General features: G+C 49.1%; 1 protein-coding gene across 4 annotated transcripts in view; it reads right to left on the bottom strand.

Annotated features, from left to right (window-relative positions):
* Positions 1–22,938, bottom strand: part of SLC8A1 (solute carrier family 8 member A1) — a 122,655-nt gene that overhangs the window by 10,497 nt on the left and 89,220 nt on the right. Inside the window, exons 4-7 of one of the 4 annotated variants that reach the window (XM_041477012.1) lie at positions 3,687–3,793; positions 1,110–1,130; positions 317–334; positions 193–207 (exon numbers count right to left, since the gene is read on the bottom strand). In XM_041477012.1, the coding sequence (XP_041332946.1) occupies positions 193–207; positions 317–334; positions 1,110–1,130; positions 3,687–3,793 (161 nt within the window). Of the gene's footprint in view, positions 1–192; positions 208–316; positions 335–1,109; positions 1,131–3,240; positions 3,345–3,686; positions 3,794–22,938 lie in introns of all 4 variants that reach the window. The other 3 variants (XM_041477014.1, XM_041477013.1, XM_041477016.1) reach the window with 3 other exon arrangements.

The following is a 22,938-nucleotide window of genomic DNA, read 5'->3' as shown; positions in this document are numbered from 1 at the left end:
GGGACACCTGGACCAAATGGAGAAGCTCACCCTGCTCCAAGACATGGAGTGGGTTGCCTGTCGCTTGGGGGGTGACAGGTCACCCTCCCCGAGGCGGGGTTAGGCGAGTGTGGCAGGCAGAGCACACGTGAGAGGACACGGTGTTAAGGGGACCGGCCGCGCCGGGCAGGCCGCGGCTCAGCGCCTGCTTACCGTTCCAGAGTTTCCCTCCAGGACAGAACAAAAACAAAGAGGAAACCAAGAGGAAAGAACAGGGTGAGCATATGGCCATTAAGAGAAAGGAACAGGGGGACAGGGGAAGAGTAGAAGTCCATACCTGTGATGGTGAAGCCACCTAGATGAAACCAAAAATGAGAAAAAGAGAGAGAGAGAGAGAGAGAGAGAGAATAAATGAGGATTAGCATTTGCACATCAACACAGACATGGTGGTCCTTCCCTGCCCCACCGTGGACATGGGGTCTGCTCCCCAACACACACCCCAGGGATAGTGTGGGGAGACCTGAACACAGGCTTTTCAACCCACATCTGCAAGCTGCCACCCCTTGGGGTCCAATATATGCTGTGGAAGGGGTGAAATCTGCCCTGGGGCTGCGGGTATGTCGGGAACAAGGGTGCCCATTCCCCAGCTGCCCTACCCTGGAGCTGGCCAGCAAGGAAATTCAAATGAAATTCAAAGGTTGCTCAGGTTCTAAGTCTCCCTGAGACAGGAGGAGGCAAAGTTTGTACTGTCTCTTCAAAAAGGATTGGCCAATTTTCCTGTCCAGCCACAAGCATCTCTCAGTCGCCAGGAAATCCTGTTTTGCCACACCAGTTTGGAGGTGATGGGTTCATTTGTGTGGCACAGGTTTGTATCTCGGGGTCCTGGCAGGTTTACTCTGGCTGTAACAGCATCACCCCCCCAAAAATGCTCCTTGCACCACCTCTTAATATTGGTGACTTTGGGGCTCTACTCTAAGGAAAGATGGGGCATTAGGTACCTGAGCTTGCTTAAACACTGCTGACCACCCTAAAAGAGAATGCTGTGAGCAAAGAAAAACATCAAGCAAAATTGACTGTCTTCCAAAGATATGCAAACCAGAAAAATGGAAAGGAAAAATGAATGCGCTTACCAAGCTCATTCAACAACAGGGCTGTGAAGGAGACAGAGACAAACACAGAAGAAGAAAAGTAAATGAATAATGAAATCAAAAGGGATATCCACAGAAAGACACCAGATCCCAGGGCAGAGATTTCAGATCTGTAAAGCTGCAGGATACCATTAGTGTTAAGAGAAAGACACTACACAGAAATGTTTCATGGGATTGTGGATTTAAAATAAAAACCACTGCAAACATGGGGTGGATATGGGATTAAAAGACACACTCCAAAAAATTCATTTTTCCCTTTTGAATTGTATGTGCAAGATCTTCCATTGGTCTCAGAGGCAGTTCTGCCCCGGGGGGAGGGACACAAGATGTCCCATGTGCAGCAGCTACTGGCTTTGACCTCCTCCAGCTGCCGGATGGGGAGCAATGGCTCTGGCGGCAGCTGCACTTTTGGCATAGACAATGGGAGAAGAAAAGTCTGTGGCAAGGCTTGGCTCAAGGGTCTTGTTGCTCAACATTTTAGATCTCCAAAATGAAAGAAGAAGCCTCTCCCTTAGTGTCCTGGTGGCTCTTGGGCCCCACCACAGCCCAGGGGTGACATTTCAGAGATGCCCTCGTCTCTCTGAGCACACTGCTCCTCCTGCCTCGCTGCTTCTTGTACCAAACCAAGTACAAAGAAACAAATTTAAAAGAAAAAAAAATTAAAAATTGCATGGCCAAAGCAGCAAATAGCTGCTTTAAATAGTCCTTTAAAGTTTTGTCTTGCCTTTCACTTAGTGAGCTGGCAAGCCTGAGCTTCTCTTGGGTTTCCCTGGTTGTCTTTGTAATCAGGAACATAAGAAATTGTTTTCTTTTTCCTTTATTTTTAGTTAAAAATTTCATCTGGGATCTTCAGAGCTGGGACCATAATTTTTAAACCTTGAATCTGGAAAGCATGTTTGCTCCTGTTGGACTTGCAAGGCTGAGCCCACACTGGTCCCTATGGGCAAGGATGGAGCTGCTGAGTTGAGTCGTCCATGTGTATGTAACTTTATCCTGGCAGTACTGTCCATGCTCCACAGATGCCACCAGCTCCATTTAATGACACAGACCCCACCTGCAGTGCCTGAGTCATGCCAGTGTCTGACTTTTTAGCCCAGCTTTTGTTAGGTAGTCACGTAAACCAGCAAGGAAGCTGATGGAGGGGATGATGCAGCTGACTTAGCTCCTGAGCTGAAGAGGAACGTGGCATGTTCCCACTCAGTGTGGGGACCACTGAGGGCTCTCTCTGTTCTGATCAAAAAAATATTACAGCCTAATGCCTGCTGGAGGGAGAGCTGATGTCCCAGAAACTAGAAAGCAGCTCCACAGCAGACAGACCAAATGTTCTGCAGAGGCTTTAACAATGGTCCATCTCTTAAGTAACTCTAAAAGTGCTTCTTGCTCAGCCACCAGTAGTGTGCAGAACCAGCTGCTGCCATTAATCCTCATTTAATTTTCCAGCAGAAAAAAAAAAAAAAACCAAAAACATGGGAAAATAGGTGAACTCTGTATTTTTGGGAAGTTTGGCTTTTGGTTTAGAAATGTGATGAAAGAGGAAACTATTTTTATTATTCCTGTGAGAAGCTATTATCCAATGCAGAGCCATGAAACTTCATTTGAGCATAACCTGATTTACCTAAACTGATTGCATCTCATGATATTACCTACTTGGGCTGTGATTTTTGTCTATTTTCGGATCCTAGTGCCAGCATAAAAGACTAAAATTACTGCTCTGGCCATGCATTTTATCTCAAGTGAAAGCTGTTTTATCTTCTGATAAAAATGATGCAGCATTGCCCTTTTTACTTGTCGAGGCTGGCTGTTCTCTCTGATTAAATGAAGGCGCAGCAGGGCAGCACTCCCAAAATGTTTCTGGGGGCTGGTGATGCTCCCTGTCCCCTGCCCAGGCACTCCGGGGTGGTGCCAGGAGCACTCCTCGCTCCCTGGGGGGGGATGGAGTCCTCTCCAAACGAAAGAGGAAAGAAAACAGAGCAAAAAGATGCAGCGGCCAAGCTTCAAAGGAGGGAGGGCAAAACGGCCAGGAGCCAAAGTGCGAGGAGAAAGGAGTGTGAGAGTAGGGAGACACAGAGAAAGCGGCAGCGCCTCGAGAGCTGGTCTGGTTTTACTCTCACACCTTTCACTCCTCGTCGTAGCCACACCGGGTCCCCAAGCACAAGGAAGAAACTGCACTCTTTCTCATACTCCTCACGGTCAAGTACTCTAAGGGTAATGAATTTCCTGTGGGAACACAAGACAAAGGCAAACACATGATTGGCATCGCACACACATGCAGGTCACGTCCGCCCGGGTGCTGTGGTGACAGAGATGGTTGGCTGGGGAAAAGGGGCTGCACATCCCCCCTGGGGCATATGGGGAAGGGCAGGAGCATCCTCAGCACCTGGCCCAGGTCGTGCCTTGGTGGCCTGGGGACAGGCTGTGCTCAGGGGGGACGGGGAGTGGCCTTGCTCCTGCCCTTTTCCATAGGCACCGGGGATGTGAGCTCGGTGTTGCAGGTGCCAGACATGAGTGAGCCAGACAGGGACACACAGGCTGGGCTCAGCCCCGGAGCACATCCCCCACCTTTCTTCTCACTCATCTCCACCAGCCGGGGCTCCCCGATCTCTAGGTAGAAGGTCTTGTTTTTCTCATACTCCTCATCATCTATCACCTTGATTGATATCGTTTTGCTGGAACAGAGAAGAAGAAATAGAGATTCAAGAGTAAGGGGGGAAAAGGGAGGAGGAGAAACAGGGAGCACGACAGGAGAAGGAGAAGAAGGTAGAGGAGGAAGGTGAAAAGAGCAGGAAAAGGGGGCTGTGGACAGAAAACAGTGGTTTTGCTGGCACAGGCTGGAGGGACAGCACAGTCAAAAGCAAAGGGCAGGAGCCAATGGGCCAAGCTTGCCTCAGGATGGGCATGGACCACAGAGCACCAGCAGCCTGCAGGTGTCATCCTCCCTGGCATGGCCAGGCTGGGCCAACCTCCTCCAGAGTTGTCTTGGCAAGACATGTCCCTTTCCAAAAACCTGTGGTATAGAACAGCCCCTGGGCAGCTTGCACACCTTGCACGGGCACAAGCACTGGGAACCAGCACAGACCAAGCCCCTGGAAGCATGATGCACTGCTCAGGCTTGGGCATGGAAGAGGCTCTGTCTCCCCAGACTCAGCAGATTCATGAACAACATCATGATCAGCTGCTCAGTCTGGGCTTTGGAGGCTCTGATTTACAAGCTCAAAAGGGATGTTGGAGTCAGGACTTTTTCTGTGAAGGGAATGCAAAGGAAAAATGGCCCTTCTGGTTAGGGCAGGCACATGGAAAGCTTCACTGACGGTGGGATTTTACTTCTTAAATTTTACTTTACAAGCAGCACACCCTTTCCCAAGCCTTCAAGGTTTAGTCCTCTCCCATTAGAGAGCTGAGCAGCTGCACCCTCTCACATGACCCAGGGGTTGCTGAATTTGCCCCTGGAACATCATCAGGACAGTCTGAAGGCAGAGTCACTGCTCAGAGCACAGCCACAAGCACACACCACAGAAGCTGAAAGCCTCACAGGAGGCTGCGGCCACCAGGAGAGAGATTTGCTCCTTGAGCCACCCAATGAAGTAAAAATTGCTCTTCCAGAGGAACAAAATTAGCACAGAGGTGTTTCAGCTCTTTTCAGGGACTCACAGAAACAGCTGGCTGAAAGCTGCTCACCAGAAGGAGACCAAACCTGAGTACAAACATGGGGTGGTGGACCTGTGCTACCGTGGTCCTTCCTACAGCAAAGCCATTGCAAAGACAACACAGACAGAAATCCAGCACCTCTGCTCCTCCCTGGAGGCTCTGCTCACTGTCCTGGCACTGCCGTGGGGACAGGACCTCCTCCTGGCTCTCATCTTGATCCAGACAAGTAACAGCACAAAACAAAAAGCCAAGGCACTGATTGTAGTCCTGTGTTTGCTTCTGCCTGGGTTTGCTTTCCCCCCACACTCAGCTGACAGCACTGTCATGCTCCTGTGAATGCTTTTACCTAAACCAGCTTTCCCACTGCTCCCTCCCTGCCCAAGCCTGAATGCCCTGTCCTTTGAAGAAAAGTTTCTCATCCCACCCCTGGCTCCTCTGCACTTTCCACGTGCACCCAGCACAAGCTGAAGCAGCCCCAAGGCCGCTCCAAGACATGATGAAGGAGGTTCTGCTGTTCCTGGCAGGTCCCAGCACTGAAAACCCATAAACATGGAAGAAAGCCACGCTCTAGGGGAGTGGAATTGAGGCCACACTGCCGTGATTTCTGGCTTTCTCCTCTCCTTGCACATCTGCACTGGCCACCCAGAGCCCCTCTGCTAAGCTGACAAGTATTTGGCAGCAGAGTCAACATTTTCTACTCATTCAGGGTAAACACCTCAAGCACTCAGAGGAACAGCCAGGATGATTTCTTGTGCTGTTTGCTGTGAGTCAGAAGTGTATTAAGTTTGCCCTTCATGCTTTTAATGAAACCATTTACTCAAGAGCAAGTGATGGCTGTGAAAAGTGTAACAATGCAGCACGGCTCAGTGTAATTGTATTTTATAATGAATATCTGTAATAATTTGTTCAGTTTGTAATTATTGCTGCAATAGGTTTGTACACAGGAAAAATGGTTACCGAGCAGGCAGCTGATCTTGCTTTGCGTTGATGAGTTAGGGGAAATTATCATGTATTAAAAAACTAATGAAGGATATAAAAATGCTCTCAGTTAAGCTTTCAAAGAGAACCTGATAGAATTACCAGAATGGCACAATTTCAGAAACATTACTAACAAAATCAATAATTTTCCTGACAGCTTCCATTAAAATGTACATTGCATCCTGGCCTCATGCAGGAAAAATCCCCTCAGGAAAGTTAATTAAGAGAGGTGCCTTCTTAAATTCTGAGGGCAGCAGAGACATCAAGACATAAACTTCCTATGGGTGTACTCTGGCTTGTCATGTGTGGCACGCCTCAAAGCCTCACAAAATAACTCTCCCTCACAAAAAAAAAATCTGTGTGCCAATTTAAAAAAAAAAAAAATCTGATGCTTAAATGCAACAGCAATAGGACTTCACAGAATAAAGCAGAATAACAGGGCTTTAAGTGCCACTGCCAGGAGGTGGTGGTGTTATGCAGTTTTCCAAGTGATCATTCCAGGGTGTGAACAAGTGCCCTGTGCTGGGTAGACTTGTGTGCTGCTGCTGTTTCTGCTGCACAAGGCTGCTGGGAAAATGGCTAGGCAGAACAAATGGCAAGTCTGCTCTCTGGGTGAATTTCCAATCAGCAAAAATTGCTGAGGCAAATTTGTCCCTGGAATGAAACTGCAATCCTGGAGGAAAGGATTACCTCCTAATGGTGTTTGAGAAACAGCAAGGATGTGAAAATAACACAGGCTATTGTTAGAGCGTGCCTGATCTCCATCACAGCTTCTGCCTGCTGCAGAGCCCCTTCCAGGGTCCTGCACACACCTGGCAGGGCTTGGTCAGTGCCAAGGAGGAGGGCCAGGCAACCACACCTTTCATCCTGCATTAGAGTAAGGACTGCTGGCTACAGCAATCCAGGATGGGCACTGATGTCCCCCTGCTCCTGCTGAACCCTTCCATGTAGTCCCTGCCTCTCACTCCTCTCCCAGGTCCAGGACGTGGTGGGAATGAGGTGGAGCGTGGGCAGAGCCAGGATGGCTGCATGAGGCTCAAGCACTGCCTGAAGCATCTGTCCCTGGACTTTCCCAGCTGGACACAGCAGGATGGGGAGACCAGAGGCCCCACAGCACAAGTACATGCTGAAATTTGTATTTAGGATCTCTGTCTCCTGTGCCTCAGGGGCTCTTCCAGAAAAAGGTGTGGTAGTGCATAACAGAAAATCAAAGGGACACTTCTTAGCCCTGAAACCCCTCATGCTGTGTCATTGCAGGGCCAGTATCCAGGAGTCCCAAAGCCACAAGACACAGGGGAAAAAACCAAAGGATAAAAGCAGCCTCTAAACCATTACACATTTTCTTCACCTCGTGGGAATCTGGGGTCCATACAGAGGGTGTTTCCAAGCTGTCCCTTGTATACGGAGGCCAAGAATCAGCTTTGATTTGGGGCTGACAGTGGTGTTTTTGCCATAACCTAATGTCTGCAGGATTTAAGGGTATTTAAGCCAAACACTCAAGATCCTATGAGTGCACAACACCACAGCCCTTGGAACAGCTGGATTCATTTTTTCCTCTTTTGACCCTCAGTCATGCTGCAGATGGGAAAGAAAAATTTCTGAAGAATCATGGGGATGGAGGTCCTGTGTTGACATAAATCACCAGTCCTGACACACCTCCCTGTTCCTTCCTCCAGTGATACCATGGGGCAAGTTACAGCAAACCAGGGCTGATGCTGCTGGGTTTTCCTTGCACTGGTGTTGGGTCCATCTCACCTGAGCTAAGGAGCCCTGCTCTGCCATGAAGACTGAGGGCATCCATGACCCATCCGACTGTCGGCACTTCTGTGCAAGAAACTGCACTTCCCTGAGTCTGCAGTCCAAGCAATTGCTGAGGGAAGGAATTTAATCTCATTTCTGTATACTGGAAATCAAAGAGTAAACAGGTCTGGCAGAATTTCAGCTCCACCTCTTCTCTTGCAGACACCCAGCAGCAACAGGAGAGGGGTGGTGACTTTGTGGACGTGCCATACGAAGCTCTGCCCTCGCTCTCCATCAGGACTTACTTCTCATTTCAAACTAAGCTATTTCATTCAAACTGAAGAGGTCTTTTATCACAGCATTCCCACTCATAACCCTTAGTTACAACAGCCCATGGAAAAGCCCTCTTGGCTGGTGATGCTCTAGGGAAGAGCTGCTACAACAATGTACAGTGGCAAAAGCAGGACAAGAAGAGAGCAAAGCTTAGAGCAAAATGCCAGCTGGGGAAGGCACCCTGAGAGCAATCCCATGAGTGTGCAGGGACAGGTATGTAGGTAATGAGCTAGAACAGTCTGGCACAGGGTGCCAGGAGCAGGACAGAGATCAACAGCAAAATATTTCTCTATGAGTATTTTTCTGACCACAGGAGAGATGAGCACAGCACGGGCCAAAGATATAAGGATCTGACTCCCAGCTCTCCTGCCTGCACTGGCCTTTTCCCTCAAAGGATCAAATGGCATCAGAAATGATTGGTGAGGATCTCCATGGACCTTTGCATTCCTTTTGAACCAAAACATCTGCACAGTCATGACACACCTGTGGAAATCCCAAGTGTATTTGAAAAAACCCTACCATTCCCAATCTGCACTGCACTGCTTAGCTCAGTGAAATGGCAGAAACCCCTCTCCTGGCTCAGACCAGCAACCAGCATTGCAAGGACCACGGGAGCCTGGAGGGCATCAGCAGCCAGCTCTGGAAAGACTCAGGCAGGACATGCTGGAGGGACAGGGGACATCATCCAGGGCACTTCTTGGCAGGGACAGATCTCCAGGAGCAGAGATGTCACAAGTCCAGCACTCACTTCCTCAGCTCTCTTTCAGAGCTGGAATGGCCAGGAAGTTCTGCACACAGTCAGTGGTGGTGTCTCCAGTGGGCCAGGAAAATGACAAACACACAAGCAGCTGTCAGAGCAGTCAGTAACAAGTCTGCCCATGAGAACGTGGCACGTTGCTGCTGTCTGCACAGACACTTGTTCCTGAATCAGCAGAGGGAATGATGCACTTCTGCAGCTTGTCAGCCATCCAGCTTCCACTGATTGCCCAGGAGAGCCACAGGAGTAGCTTGGAGGATGTTCAGCTGCAGATTCACAGCTACAACATCCAGGCTGGGCAGCCAGGAGTGGGTTGTGCTGCCTAAGCCTGGTACTGCCCGCCCTGATGTCCCAACAGACCAGCATTTCCCACCCAAGAGGGTCATCAATTACACTGAGGGAATAGCCATGAGGGACACATGTTCTGGAGGTGACATTGCAAAGCCACATCCATCGGTGCTGCCTGTTCTAGCATGGGCTCCCAGACTCCCACAGAACCCTGCCACATTGATTTCTCATACATCTGCCTGTCAGCCAGTCACTTCATTAGCTGAAGTTAGAGCTTGCCATGAGAGATGGGCACGTGGCTTGGGAAGCTCCCAGCCTCACACAGGTCACTGGGCACAGGGCAGTGCCTGTGCAGATTGGCAAGAAAACTCCAAAATCATCATCATCAACATCATCATCACAGCTGGGCACCACCTGAGCCAGAGGGCAGGGCCACATAAAATGGGCCCCAGTCACAGTGAGGAGCCTGGACCAGACCCCCAGGCATGGCTGGAACCAACTACCAAGAGCAGCTTCCCTGCTCAAATTCTTGACAGATACTCGAGGAAGGAAATTGCTTGTTGCTGGGAAGAAAAGGAGGTAATGGGCTTTTCTTTCACCAGCTGACAACAAAATTGCACCTTATGGTGAGGAGGTGGCAGCCTCATGTACAGAGAGACACCCAGGTCCATGGTGGAGGTGTCTGTGCCAGCCACAGGGCGTGTGTGTGTGTGGTGGGGGACACAGGTGAGGGCAACATGACAGCGCAGGGAAAAACCTTCCTGAGGGACATAAGGGGGGCAGAAATGGGCCAGATTATGTGAAAGACCTCGTGCCACACGTGCTTTTAGTTGCTCAACAGTGGTCTTTGGCAGAGGAGAGGGCTCATCAGGGTTTCTGTCCCTGCTGATGGGTTCCCATCTGTGTAAGATGTCCCATGAGTCACCCATGCAGGATCCTTTGCCAAACCAAGCCCTGCTGACATGAAATGTCTGTACTTAATGAAAATTTTGCCTGCAGCACACTGCAAACATGACAGGGAGGGAAAAGGAAAACCTGCCTGAAACAAAGCATGACGCATGCTTTGGGAAGTATGGATGTGAGCTGATCTGATGTGGCAGCTTGGTGTGCTGGTCCAGCGGCCCAGGTCTGCATGGGGCTTCACACTCCAATGCCTCCCAAAACGATCGAGCAAACCAGCCTGGACACTGCAGACAAGGGGAGGGGGAAGTAGAAATGGTCCCTCTATACCTTCCCCCCACCTCTGGAGCCAAAATTCATCAGGCTCCTCTGATTTTCTCGTATGCCCTCCATCTCTTTCCCCAAGGTCTCCTGAATCAATCAGACCGCAGGGCTGTGTTGTCATTTCCATGTCTGCATAAACCAACTGCTCCCCTGGCCTCGGGATGTGCTGAGTTTAAATGACAACATACGGCTCAAATACATAACACCGTCCTGCTCCAGAGCATCACTACCAGGAAAAGCCTGGAAAAAGATCCAGCCTGCTTTTCCTTGCCCTTGCAGAAACACAAGGCATGAGAGGTGGTCTGCAGAGACAGGAAGACTGAGGGCTGTTGCTGCTCGAATAGCTGGGAGATGACAGGCACAGCTGATGCTCAGTGTCTCAGAAAATACTTTTTAGGAGCAACGATTGCCAGGTAAGATGATTTCACATGCCAGACTGAATGCTGCTTGACTCTCCTCCTAGGAAGACCATATTGAGAAGGATTTGTCAGACCAGAAATGTTTTTCTGGCGAATCCTCAATGTTTGCTCTGATGTGACTGTGAATTCTGTGCTCTGACTAATGCACTTCATCCATCTGCCAGTGTCACATCTTGCAAGGGACCAGCTGGGTGAAGATGAATGGGACTCTCTTGATCTGCCCCAAACCAGTGCCTGAGCCTTCGGTCATACTTAAATGTTTCCACAGCTCCAGCTGTGGTCTCCTCTTCCATGGCTCTGGATGTGGTGACACCAGGAAAAAGCTCTTTTCCTGCTTTTCCCCAGTCTCATTGCTGTGCATGTCTAGTGCTTATGATCCACAGCCCTTAAAGCTCCCAGAGTGCCTGCTGGAGGCAGGATCCCTGAGGGATCAAACAGAAGAGACCAATCTAAATCAGTGTCTGCAGCTCCAAGGACAGCTTGCCCAAAGAGTGCAATACCACTGATGACTAGGAGGGCAAACACATTTGATGTGAATTTGATCAAAACCACCCCCAGCAGCAATTACTTAAGGTACCTAGGAAAGCTGACAGAGTAGAAATAACTTCTCCCCTGGCTGTGCACAGCCCTGCCCATGCCAGCTGAAAACTGCATTAGTCCTGAAAAATCCAGCCTGTGCTGCAAGCAAAGGATTGACTGCCCAGAGCTCAGCCCAGCCCAACATCCTTGCTCAGAATAAAAGCCTGCAAATCCCACTTCTAAGCCTAAGGGTTAAGAGCCAAAATCTGGCATTTCCCCCTAGTCTGCCTTTCTGGGATTTTCTCTTGACTGACCTGGCTGGGCAGTCAGGTCTGTGAGTTGTCCAGGCAGGTAAATAAGGGAACAGAAACTTGGGACACAATTGCTTCTTTCACCCAAATACACATCCAGCTTTTCTTTGCAGCCAGGTTCCCCCTCATGACAATAATTGCTCTCACCTTTCAAATAAATATGACTGCTCTTCCCCGTGTGCACCTGGATAGTTGCCATGACAATGCTCCTCAAACAGAAGACATCACTCTTATTTATATGGCTTTTGGCCTCCACAAAATGAATTTCAATGAGCAACTGCCAGCAAAAAGGGGCATTTTTGCAGTTCTGTAAATCATTTAGCAAACTTTGCTGAGTTAAACCTGACTAAACAAAACAGTAGGGACCACCAGAAATAATAGGTCAATGTCTAACAGCATGGCTTCAGCATTAGAAATCAGGATTCAAGGAAGCCGAAATTATATGTGCTGTGCATGAACTGCTATAGCAAGACTTTGTATCAATCCTGGCAGTGTTTCCCTCCCAGGGAAGGCAGATTTCAATTCCTGCTTCCTGGGTTTCAGGGCGAGGGAGAATTTCCCTTCTTATTTGGGAAGACACTTGACAAGGAGTCATGATTGTGCCCTGCCACTCTGCCAGGGCTGCTGACAGCCAGCTCTGCTTCTGGAAAAGCAGCTGTACATGGGAAAAGAAAGAGAAGATGAGGAATGCTCAGTGACAGCAGAGGGCACGCCACAAAAATTCAAACGGCAAACATCAATACAGGATGTGCAGGTCTGCCTTCAAGAGCAGCATCCACTGTCATTTCAGCTCCATGCTCAGCCAGGCATGAGTCTGACTCTTCTTATTTGATGGCTGGCCCCAAAGATCAGGCCCTGCTTTTCCAGACACTCCTGTGAAATTCTTGGCGTGGTGACCCAGCAGCAGGATCAAAGCCTCCTGATGGTGTGGCAGGAATAAACACTTGGCCATCACTACATTTATCATCCCCTGCCCAGTGAAGGATTTCAAGACCTGGATAGTAGACTCACACTGAACTTTTATTAGAAGTTGTAAGTTATCCTCTGCCAGGGTTCTAGGGAGGCTCAAGTGGAATGCTCACAATTTAGCATTTTAAGTGACTGGATACAGAGTTCATCCCTGGTCCAGACTCCCTTTGGCAAGTCCCCTGTGCTGGGACAGTATCAGAGGCTACCTGATGGTATAAAAGACCAAGTGAAGTGTCTGGGTACCAGCACATGAAATGCTGTCATTATATAGGCTTGAAATATCAGGGATATTGGGATGCTGTGCAGGGATTTCTGAAAACCATCACCCAAGCTGAGAGCTACACCCCAGTGCCTTGCTGTGATGTCACTTGCCACAAGGCAAGCCCTGCGAGGGAGGTGATGCAGATCCTGCATTTGTCCTTTCCATCCAGAGATAAGGCCAGCAAGCTCAGACAATGCCCCATGAAGTATTCAGCCACCCCCAGAGAGGGGCTGCTGCTGGGACAATGCTGCCTTAAGCAGGGACACTGTTTGGACCATTAAGTCAACAGATGACCCCAAAATCTCAAGTCTGCACTAAAGGTGCTGCCTCATGTATTCACACTGTTATTTTCGTCCTTTGGGGATGGCTCTGGCCAAGGAAAAGCATGTGCTAGGGTTGAGTACCAGCAGCAGGGTTCTTTGTCTCCAGCCCAGCAAATCTTCAGACAGCTTGGTAGTTGTTTGGTTTGTTCGTTTTTCTCCCTTCTTCCTTTTCAATGACTTCCATCTCCAGTGCTGAGATGAAAAAAGTGTGTCAATTGAGATGGGATTTTTCCCCTGCCTTTTCAAACACCTTCAGGTCTTTAGGAATTGCCAGGAATTAATGCCCTTACCCCACAGAAACTGCTCCAAAAAGACTGAAGGACCTCAGTGTCCTCAGGCAGGCGTGTGCAGGGCTGTGGGACCTGGCTGGAGGGCGCTGCCACAGCAGGAGCCATTCCCTGCCCCTGCTGAAGGGTTTTGCCACTCTGGGGGCTGCAGCATCCTGACAAGGATTCTGCATTCCATTCCAGAGGAGCTTCCCTGCTGCTGGACACTCGGGAGGTCAGGAGCTCGTAGGCAACTTCAGGAATCACCATTCACACTGTGACTGTTTACTGCCAAATAAATTCAGTCGTGAAATACGTCCCTCTCAGCTGAAACTCTGGGCACAAAAACCCTTTGAAAGAGACACCAGATATCCTGAAGTCCCCAGTGATCCATGGGGTTAAAGCTTGTGACGGGAACAAAAAAGCAAACACAGGTTTGCCAAGGATCCCTCCCAGCGCAGAGACAGGCAGGAAACCAATCCAATGAGGAGCATGAAAAAATTCTGCTTCTGTCTCCAGTTACCAAGGAGATTGTTCAAACAAAGCTAAAATAAGAGGAACCAAGTGGCCAAGAGAAACGTGAGAGTGGAAGAGCCACTTGAATGCTTTGTGATGGCTTTGCTGGGCAGGGTGCCTGTGATGGCTCAGCCTTGGCCAGAAGCTCTTCCCCTTTTCCCAGGGGAAAACTTCCATATTTTGGTTTGCATGTACCTGTGTGAAAATGTCCAGGAGCTTTTAAATATGGCAATACAGAAAAGTCCCTGCCCATAGAGGTTTCAGCCATGTGCCAGCCCCATTTATGGCAATTGTGGCAGCAGGACACAGCACTCGATGGCCTCAGCCCAGACCTGTGTGTTCAGGTTCTCAGAGGAGATCTCCCTGTGGGAGCAAACTAAATCCATCTGTGTGTAGGGCTGAAAATTCCACCCTTTGTGGCCAGCTCAGCAGCTCCAGTGTCTGTCTATAAGATCAGAGAACTGGCAGATACATGGAATATGGGATGAAAAAATCCTACTGCAGAGCCCCATGGACACACACGTGCTGGATTTGCTCCTGTAACAGTCACAGGATCACAGAATCATTTGGGTTGGAGAAGACATTTAAGATCATCAAGATCCACCATTAAAGATCAGAAGACAAGCACCACCACACTGTACAAGAAGACAGGGCTCTCTCCAGCTCCACCTCGTGCCAGGGCTGCACAGGGGCTGCCTCAGGTCCAGCTGCACATTTCTCTTGTGCTGGGAACTGCAGATGTTACATGGAAGTGGCAATTCCCACACAAACCCCAGAGCCTGTAAGCTGCTTTCCATCCCTCTGCAACTCTTAGCTAAGACAAGGAGAGAGAAAAGTTCCCAGATGCTGTTTCTCCAGCAGATCCTCATATCTTACACATGCTCATCCGGATGCCTGATGCAGTCAAGGGCTGTGAGTTAAAGGCAGTGCCTGTTGTTGAGCCTGCCCACGACTTTCCACTATTTTAGAGTCTGTCTCAGCTGCTTGGTGCTTTGCCAGACTTTAGCCATTCAGAATGAAACTTTCCATGTAGAGTGGCCACTGCTGAGAGAGTAATGAAAAGCCCCACCGTCTCAGCTTTGGGAAAAAAAAAGAAATGCTGCTCTGCCCATGCAAACATTTTTTCCCCAAACACTATATTGAGTAATTCTCTCTTCCTTATGCTTTGCTGCAGAGGACAAAACTTAGCAGAAGGATCTCTCTCTAGTGCTCAGGATGTGCCAATTTGCTTAAATTAGACCAAGTCCTAAGACTCTAAAAACTTGCAAAATGCGTAGGCTTCTTCAAACTGGCAGCTCAAAGTCTTGGAAGATTTAATCTGCTCTGGAAATGCTCCATTCTTTCCCAGTGCCAAACCTGTTTTTGCACAGGCTGTGCCCTCAGCAGGACTTTTCCTGTGCCTTGGAGCTGCTGGGGAGCTGGGAGCTCTGGCAGCAGCAGGAAAGCTGGCTGGCCTAGGTACCCATGGCAGGGGCAACCACGGGGCCTGAGAAATTCCACAGCCATGCCTTTCCTCCTCCTCCTCCTCTTCCTCCTTTACTGCTGGCCTCTGAGCTACCAATGTCTCCAGGCACATGGACGCTGCATCACAGACCTGGCATCTTTGCTGTGAGGATGACAGGCTCTCTGCAGTATTTTTACCAGCTTGTGGAGGTAAATGATGAAGCTTGCTGGGAAACAGACACTTGCTCCCTCATACTCAGCCTGGGATCTGTAGTGGATGATTCTCCTTTTCTGTCCATCCTGATCCTGACCTTGGCTTAGTGAGCTAGGGCTGCTGGGGAAAGCTAGAGTTCATCTCTGTCCAAAGTGCTTGGCTGGGTCACTAGAACCTGCTCCCTGTGCTGTGTTCTCTGGCTGCAGGTGCACTGCTGCTACCAAAAAACCCTGCTGGTCCTGGGGAGGGCAATTTAATGCCAGGAGACGTAGAAGCATTTAAAGCATGAAGAAGTGGAAATACACTTCAGTCTCATGCTCAGGAGTTTCTCCCTAGTGTGGACCTGGTGGGAACAACTGGGATGGTTCAGGAGCTGTTGGGTGCAAGGAAGGCAGGAGGGAGGCCAAGGGAAAAATGGTTTCCCAAAGAGTCCTCCCAGTGCAAAGCTGGGGAGGGGGAGAGAGACAGATAAAAGCAAAGCTAGCATGAGCCTTTGGCTCCAGAAAACCTCCCTAGTGATGGCAACTGCAGTATTGTAGAAGTAGCTTTTAAGAAGTGCTCTGAAGACACTGTCAGGATTCCCTGGAATCATAAGGGAAACCATAGCAAAGTGTAGTAAGAGAGGAAACCAAATTGACCAAAACAACCAGCCAGGAAATACAAGCTGCCTTTTGTATCTTGCCCCTTTCCTCTCTGAAACTCATTTGCTTTTCCTTCAAGCATGGACAAGTGCTGTTGTGAGGCTATTAATGCTTTCAAAGAAGAGAATGAAATCTCAGCTGGAGACTCCACTCAAAGACAGGCTGAGGTGCCCTTCCAAATGCTCTGCAATGCAGCCCCCCTGCTGTCATTCATCACATCCATTCATATCATCCCATCATGATACCTAGTTTCCCATTGAGTATCAGGATGTGGAACTGACCATGAGCACATTTATTTACTACAGCCAGGTAGTGATCCTCTAGTAGCTGCACACAGTTAAGTTTTATTTTCTCACCAGTGTTCACATCTTAAAGCTATTTAGGTTAAATTAAACCCTAACCTCAGCAGGGCTCAAGCATGGTGAGTCAGGGGTCCTGGCCATGTGCTGGAGTGGGATGGGCCAGAAGCTGCAATGCACCCAAAGGCTCAGCCTGTGGTACCATCATGGGCAGCAAAATGAGTGGGGACCCCAACCAAAGCTGAAGAGAGGGGCTGTGAGCCCACACAATCAGTCAAATTTCCCCCCGCTTCAATCTGCAGCATGTTTTGACTTCATTTCAAAATGCAGGGGGAAAATCTCAGCAGCAAAATCTTCTTTGAAAGCAGGGAATGAACCCGCAGAAGAGCTCCGAGTGTGGCAGCACCAGGAGAGCCGGGGTGAGCCCCAGCTCTGCGTGCCCAGGGCTCGTGTTCGGCTGAGCCTGGGAGCCCAGGGGCAGCTGCAGCAGCCTCGGAGCTCTCCCTGGGAGTGAACATTGGCTCACGGCTGCTGTTTCCCCAGAGGCACCTTCGCAGAGCACGTTAGCAAAAGTCTCTAATTTTATTGGCACTACTCAGGGAAGATGTCAGGGCATGGAAAAAAAACAAACCCCAAAACAGTAAGAATTTGGAATGGTGCTGCATGCATCTTCTGAGAGAGATTTTCAATTTGCTGCCTCCTTTTCTGAGAGCTAGACAATATATCAAAGAGCATATTTGGGGTGGGGTTTTGTGTGTGTAGTTAAATTAAACCCTAACCTCAGCAGGGCTCAAGCATGGTGAGTCAGGGGTCCTGGCCATGTGCTGGAGTGGGATGGGCCAGAAGCTGCAATGCACCCAAAGGCTCAGCCTGTGGTACCATCATGGGCAGCAAAATGAGTGGGGACCCCAACCAAAGCTGAAGAGAGGGGCTGTGAGCCCACACAATCAGTCAAATTTCCCCCCGCTTCAATCTGCAGCATGTTTTGACTTAATTTCAAAATGCAGGGGGAAAATCTCAGCAGCAAAATCTTCTTTGAAAGCAGGGGATGAACCCGCAGAAGAGCTCCGAGTGTGGCAGCACCAGGAGAGCCGGGGTGAGCCCCAGCTCTGCGTGCCCAGGGCTCGTGTTCGGCTGAGCCTGGGAGCCCAGGGGCAGCTGCAGCAGCCTCGGAGCTCTCCCTGGGAGTGAACATTGGCTCACGGCTGCTGTTTCCCCAGAGGCACCTTCGCAGAGCACGTTAGCAAAAGTCTCTAATTTTATTGGCACTACTCAGGGAAGATGTCAGGGCATGGAAAAAAAAACAAACCCCAAAACAGTAAGAATTTGGAATGGTGCTGCATGCATCTTCTGAGAGAGATTTTCAATTTGCTGCCTCCTTTTCTGAGAGCTAGACAATATATCAAAGAACATATTTGGGGTGGGGTTTTTTGTGTGGGTTTTTTTTTGTTCTTGTTTCATTTTGTTTATTTATTTTTTTTTTTTTTTTTTAAGAACCCTCTAGCAATGGTCTTTATTGTTTTCCAATTCAGAGCTGCCAGAGAGCCTGGAGGATTATTCTGCACAGAGCTATAAATGATGCCCCATATTAATGATTGCTTTCACTGATCTTTGGAGGAAAATTCCAGAGTGACTCGTGAAGATGAGATTTCCATTTCTACATCTCAAATAAACAGCTGCACATCAAAATCCTAGAAACAGGCAGAAAAACATGTTTCCCAGCTCCCAGAAACCCAGATAAAAATGCCCAAGGTATATTCCAAGTGGACAATGATTTGCGTGCAGTGGGCCCTGCCAGGAAAGCAGCGAACAAAAATGATTTCCAGCTGAAGGGCAGAGAACTCTGCACCACATCCCTGGGCAAGGGGGACACCAAGCTTTTTCAGGGGGGTGGAAAATGCCATCGTTTCCCACCTGAAACAGCTGTGCCATGAAAAACATCAGAGGGAGGCTAGTTTGAAAGCTGAAGATGCTGAGATTTACATCTGATTCGTAGAAGACCTGGGTACAGGCACCGATTGCTCTGGGTTTGCCATGGGGCAGAGCCACTCACACAGCCCAGTCACTCCCCTGGTACACACCCTGTCTGTGTCCCACAAATAGCAGGGCCATGTATATTTAATAGGCACAAACACACACACAGGCACAGCCTGCAGGCACTCAGCCCCAGCACTTGCAGCTTCCTTCTGGCTTGGGCTCCTTTTCCCTTTTTCAGTCTGGAGCAGCCCTGTTTCCCTTCTGCAATTCACGACCACCAGCCAGGCACAGGTAAGGGTTTGTTTTCCAGCACACTCAGGCCCTGTGAACTCGCTCAGTGGAGAAGGGCAGTGCCACAAGCAGCACAAACCTGTTTGCTGACGTGATGGGACTTACACACGCCACGAATTTTGTCCTTTATTAGGTCTCCTCTATCCACTCTATTATTCATGATTCCAGCCTTGTTTTCTCAAGCTGCAGGGAAAGCCAAGAGCTAATCAGGACAAATAATTTTTGGGCTGGCAGCCTTCACCCACCAGCACACCATGGAGATACACTGGGTGCCAGGGGAGCCAGGATTTCCATTCCAGGGTTCTTAGGAGCTCTAGAAAAATGAGCAATATCCAGGCAAATCAGGACCAGCTGTGAAAGCTACAGCCATTGGGAAAAATTTGACAAGCCTGTAGGGCTTCCCCTTTTCCAGCATGTTGATAGCTACAGGAAATAGACACTTTTTAAAGTTTTCACAACCGGGTTTCAGGAGGACCCATCAGCCTTACTAAATATAATATTTCACTCTGTGAGCCATTATTTATTTATTTCTCTTGGCCCTGCTGTGCCCACAAAGCTGCCTGGAAGTGAGGAAACTTGGCCTCACTGCATTTCAGACTGAAGCAATGCTCTGGATCTGCAAGCCAAAGGAAAACAGGAATCAAGTTAAAAATATGCACATATTTTTGTGTATATACATTTGTGATTATTCTTTGTGGCAAGGATTTGGGACTTTTTTTGCTATTGACAAAACTGCAGGAAGGCCCTGGCAAACAAGAAGAAGAAGGCTGGGAAGTGAGGGATGTGCAAGGCCTGTTTGAGCTGTTTGTAACTGCTTGTTTAATAAAGATCTTTGCACAAGATCCATGTATTGATGCACCCAAACCAGGTGCCACCCAAATGTGGTGAGTGCATTCAGGTGTTAGCTGATTTCCCACTCTCTCCACACTGTTTGCTTCAGCTACGTGCTTGGATCACAAGTAGGTTTGTCCAGCTCCTCCATGTGAACATTAAAAGTGCCCAAATGCCTCAGAGGAAAGAAAAATGACTGACTTTGGAGCTGGCTGTGCACACCAGCCATTTGCACCAATTTACATGAAATTTGCATTTCATCACCAATCATTACTCAAATGTGCAGAAAATATGGTTTCAGTCAGCTCACTGTGGGCAAACAAAGTAATCTCTCTCGCAGTTTTAAGCCAGTGACCTTCTGTCCCAGCATCAGAAATGACATAAATTGCCACTTGGATGGCCCAGGCTTTTCCCAGGCAAGCCAAGCCAGCCTGAAGACACCAGGACATGCTGCTCTGCCCATTCACTCTCCTCTGGTTCCCTCTCCCCTGCAGTGATAATTTCCTCTAGGAAAAAAAGCACAGGACTCATCCCAGTGCTTCCAGAACCGATGGATTTGCTCTCAGCAGCCCCCTCCATCACTGGACAGTTCAGAATGTCCAGGGAACAACATTCAGGCTGTTATGAAGCCAAACACAATTGACCCCCAATGCACACTCATTTTCCTGCCTTGCCTCCCTCCCTCCCCTCTCCTTGGGACGTCCACGATGGCCTGGACTTTTTAGCCACAATCAAAAATGCATTTTGGCATAGTGTTCTTATTAGACATAGAAAGCTCTGGCCTGGAGCAGAATTCTGGGGACAGAAGTGGATGTTCGTGAGCCTGGGGCCGAGACATCCAGCAGAGAAATCCCAGCTCTGCTTGTGACGGACTCTATGAGGTCTCAGGAGAATGAGCCAGGCCAACATTTCGTTGCAGCCTTTGGAGGAGGATGCTGAAGTCACCAGTCAAGCTGGCCCAGTGCCCAGTGGCCAGTGTCACCCTAGTGGGCAATGGGCCAGTCCGGCAGCGCTGCAAATGCAGCCTTTTAAACAAAAGTATTGAACTGGATCGGGATGTCTGGCCTTAACAAGCCCAGATTAACCAAGGACTGACTCCTCTCCGCTGCTATTTTCAGCTTCCAAAAGCAGTCTGACCACGTGCTGCCCTACCGTGTCTGCCTGTGAACGCTCTCAGCCTGAACTGACTCAGAAAGGGGCTTGACACGAGTGTCCCTGTCCCTGTTACTCATCCCCAGTGTCCCCACGGTGCTGATCTGCCATCTCTCCCCATGCCATGCCCACTTCAGGCTGTGTTTCCATCCACAGAATTGAGTGGGTGTCTCCAAACGTTGGTGGAGTGCTTCCCCAGGAGCTGCCTTGGAGCAGCGGTGCTGCCAGGCCCAGTGGGATGCTGCCCAGGTGTCTCCTCCGAGCCTCGGGTGCTTTGCTGATCTAACAGACTGCTCTACACACTGCCTCTCAGCTTGCTCTTGCTGAAAACATGACAAAACACACCTCTGCAAGCAGCAGCTGCTTGGGCTCATGCACCAAAACACCTCACCAGACAGGAGACCCAAAGGGACTGAAGTGCCTGTGAGGCAGAAATGGCACGGACACGCTGGATTTGACCGAGCAGCCTTGGCAGGTGCCAAGTGAAATGTCCCAGCCAGCTGGTGGCATGGGGAGGGCTGCTGGCACATCAGGATGTCCATATCTGCCTGGAACACGCTGGAGAAGTGATGTCCGGCTGGGTCCAAGCCAAACAGCTCCAGCTCCAGCTGCCTTTCTCTCAACACCTCCAGGGCTGAGTGCTGGCACACCAGGCAGGAATGCCATGTGCCTCTTCCCAAATAGGTAAGGCACTGCACAGGCAGAAACTCTTTGATAGCGAGGTGTGAAATCCAGCACTCAGCCCATGTTTAAAAAGCAAAGGTCCTGCAGGGCTCCTTATCTCTCCCGCTCCATGAAATGCAGTCAGAAGAAGATGTGAAAAAGAGGCTGTGTGGTTTTTCCCCCCACTTGTAAATCTCAGAGGAAGGCAGGGTTTTTAAAAGCATAGGCAATAACTAGTGGTCTGCCTCTATTTTTTCCCAAATCTCAGTCCATCAGAAGAGGACAATTAAGTTTGGATCTAGATGTCAAAATCTACTTAAAAAAACCATGCTCAACCCAACCCTGAAACTCTTTAGTGTGAACTTAAATTCCTGCTGGACTGGGAGCTGCTCTAGCTACTGGAGTTTGTAAGTGGAAGGAGAAAGTTTCTTCCACTTGAATTCAGCAGGGTTGGTGGGGATTTTTAGGGGTTTTTTTGTGGTTTTTTTTATTTTTTTTTTTTTTTTTGTCAGAAGGTATGTCAATTTATTACAAGTATGCATTTCCTGCAGAACAGATGGGGCCCTGTTGTACAGATCTGAGCACTAAGCCTTTTCTGCACCTCACTTTGCAGCTGTTGACTGTAACTCCCCAGGGAGCAGTAACACACAGCCCACACCTGGACACATCTGGTCTCATCCTGCTCAGGACCGTGGTCAGCAGTGGGCTGCACACAGAGAAGCTCTGCACTGGTTCAGCCTGGCAGTGGCTGTCCCCAGCTCTGGGGGTTTGGCAGTACAAGTGACAATGCCCTCACTGACACTAAAGGCTGAACTGGCTCTGTTACCTCTCCCATCCTCAAAACCTTCTTGCCCGGGAGGAAAAAGATGCTGAAGGATGGGAGATGACTGGAGACTCATTTTCTCAAATACGGTATTTGTGACCCAAAATACATAGATGCCTCTTTTATTAAAAATGACGCATTTCCCTATGTCTGAGGATCCATTTAATGTACCTTATGCTATTGGTATTGCATAAGCTGAATGCAATATTTATATTGCATTTGCATTAATACTGAGCTTATGCAATATTGGTATTGCATAAGCTAAATGCTTATGCATTTAGTTGATTCATTTACAATCTTACTTTCCATGTTTGTAATCACATAGGGGCCACAACATTCCTATGAACACAATCACAAGGTCCTCAAAATGACTGAACTCTCACTTCTATGAAAGCAACTTCCCAGCCCTAAATCCAGCTGTCCCTGTATCCTCATTAAACTGCACACCAGTCCAGCAGATCACAAAAACTGCTTGGCCCAAATTACAGCTCTCCAATGCCTTTCCTCACATCCAAGGCAAACTCTGGGACTCCCATTTGTGTTGCACCACTCATCCTGGTGGTTTCCAGCTCCACCCCTCTTGCATCACTTATTAATCACAGATGGAATCAGCAATCCCAGCCAACAAACATGAACTGAACTCCGTGATATGACCAATCCTCTAAAAATACTGCTGTTTCACAAGGGGGAGGGCCTGGGTGGGAGAGTGCCAGCAGTTCTGCTCTGGCACATTTTGGTCTGGCCTTGCTTGGTTCCCAGCCCGTTCAGCAGCGTGGAACAGTGATCCTGCATCCCACAATTAAACAGGAACCACTCCTTCCTGCCGTGGGGAGAGCGTGTGTGAGATGGATCCCCTCCATGCCTGCCATCTCCAGGGCACCTGCAAAAACACTTAGCAAATCCCTTTTTCTCCCCTGCTCCTGCCTG

This window comes from Pyrgilauda ruficollis, unplaced genomic scaffold, assembly GCF_017590135.1.
Source record: "Pyrgilauda ruficollis isolate IOZ18807 unplaced genomic scaffold, ASM1759013v1 scaffold4, whole genome shotgun sequence".
Taxonomy (NCBI): Eukaryota; Metazoa; Chordata; class Aves; order Passeriformes; family Passeridae; genus Pyrgilauda; species Pyrgilauda ruficollis.
This window is presented reverse-complemented; position numbering and strand designations above follow the sequence as displayed.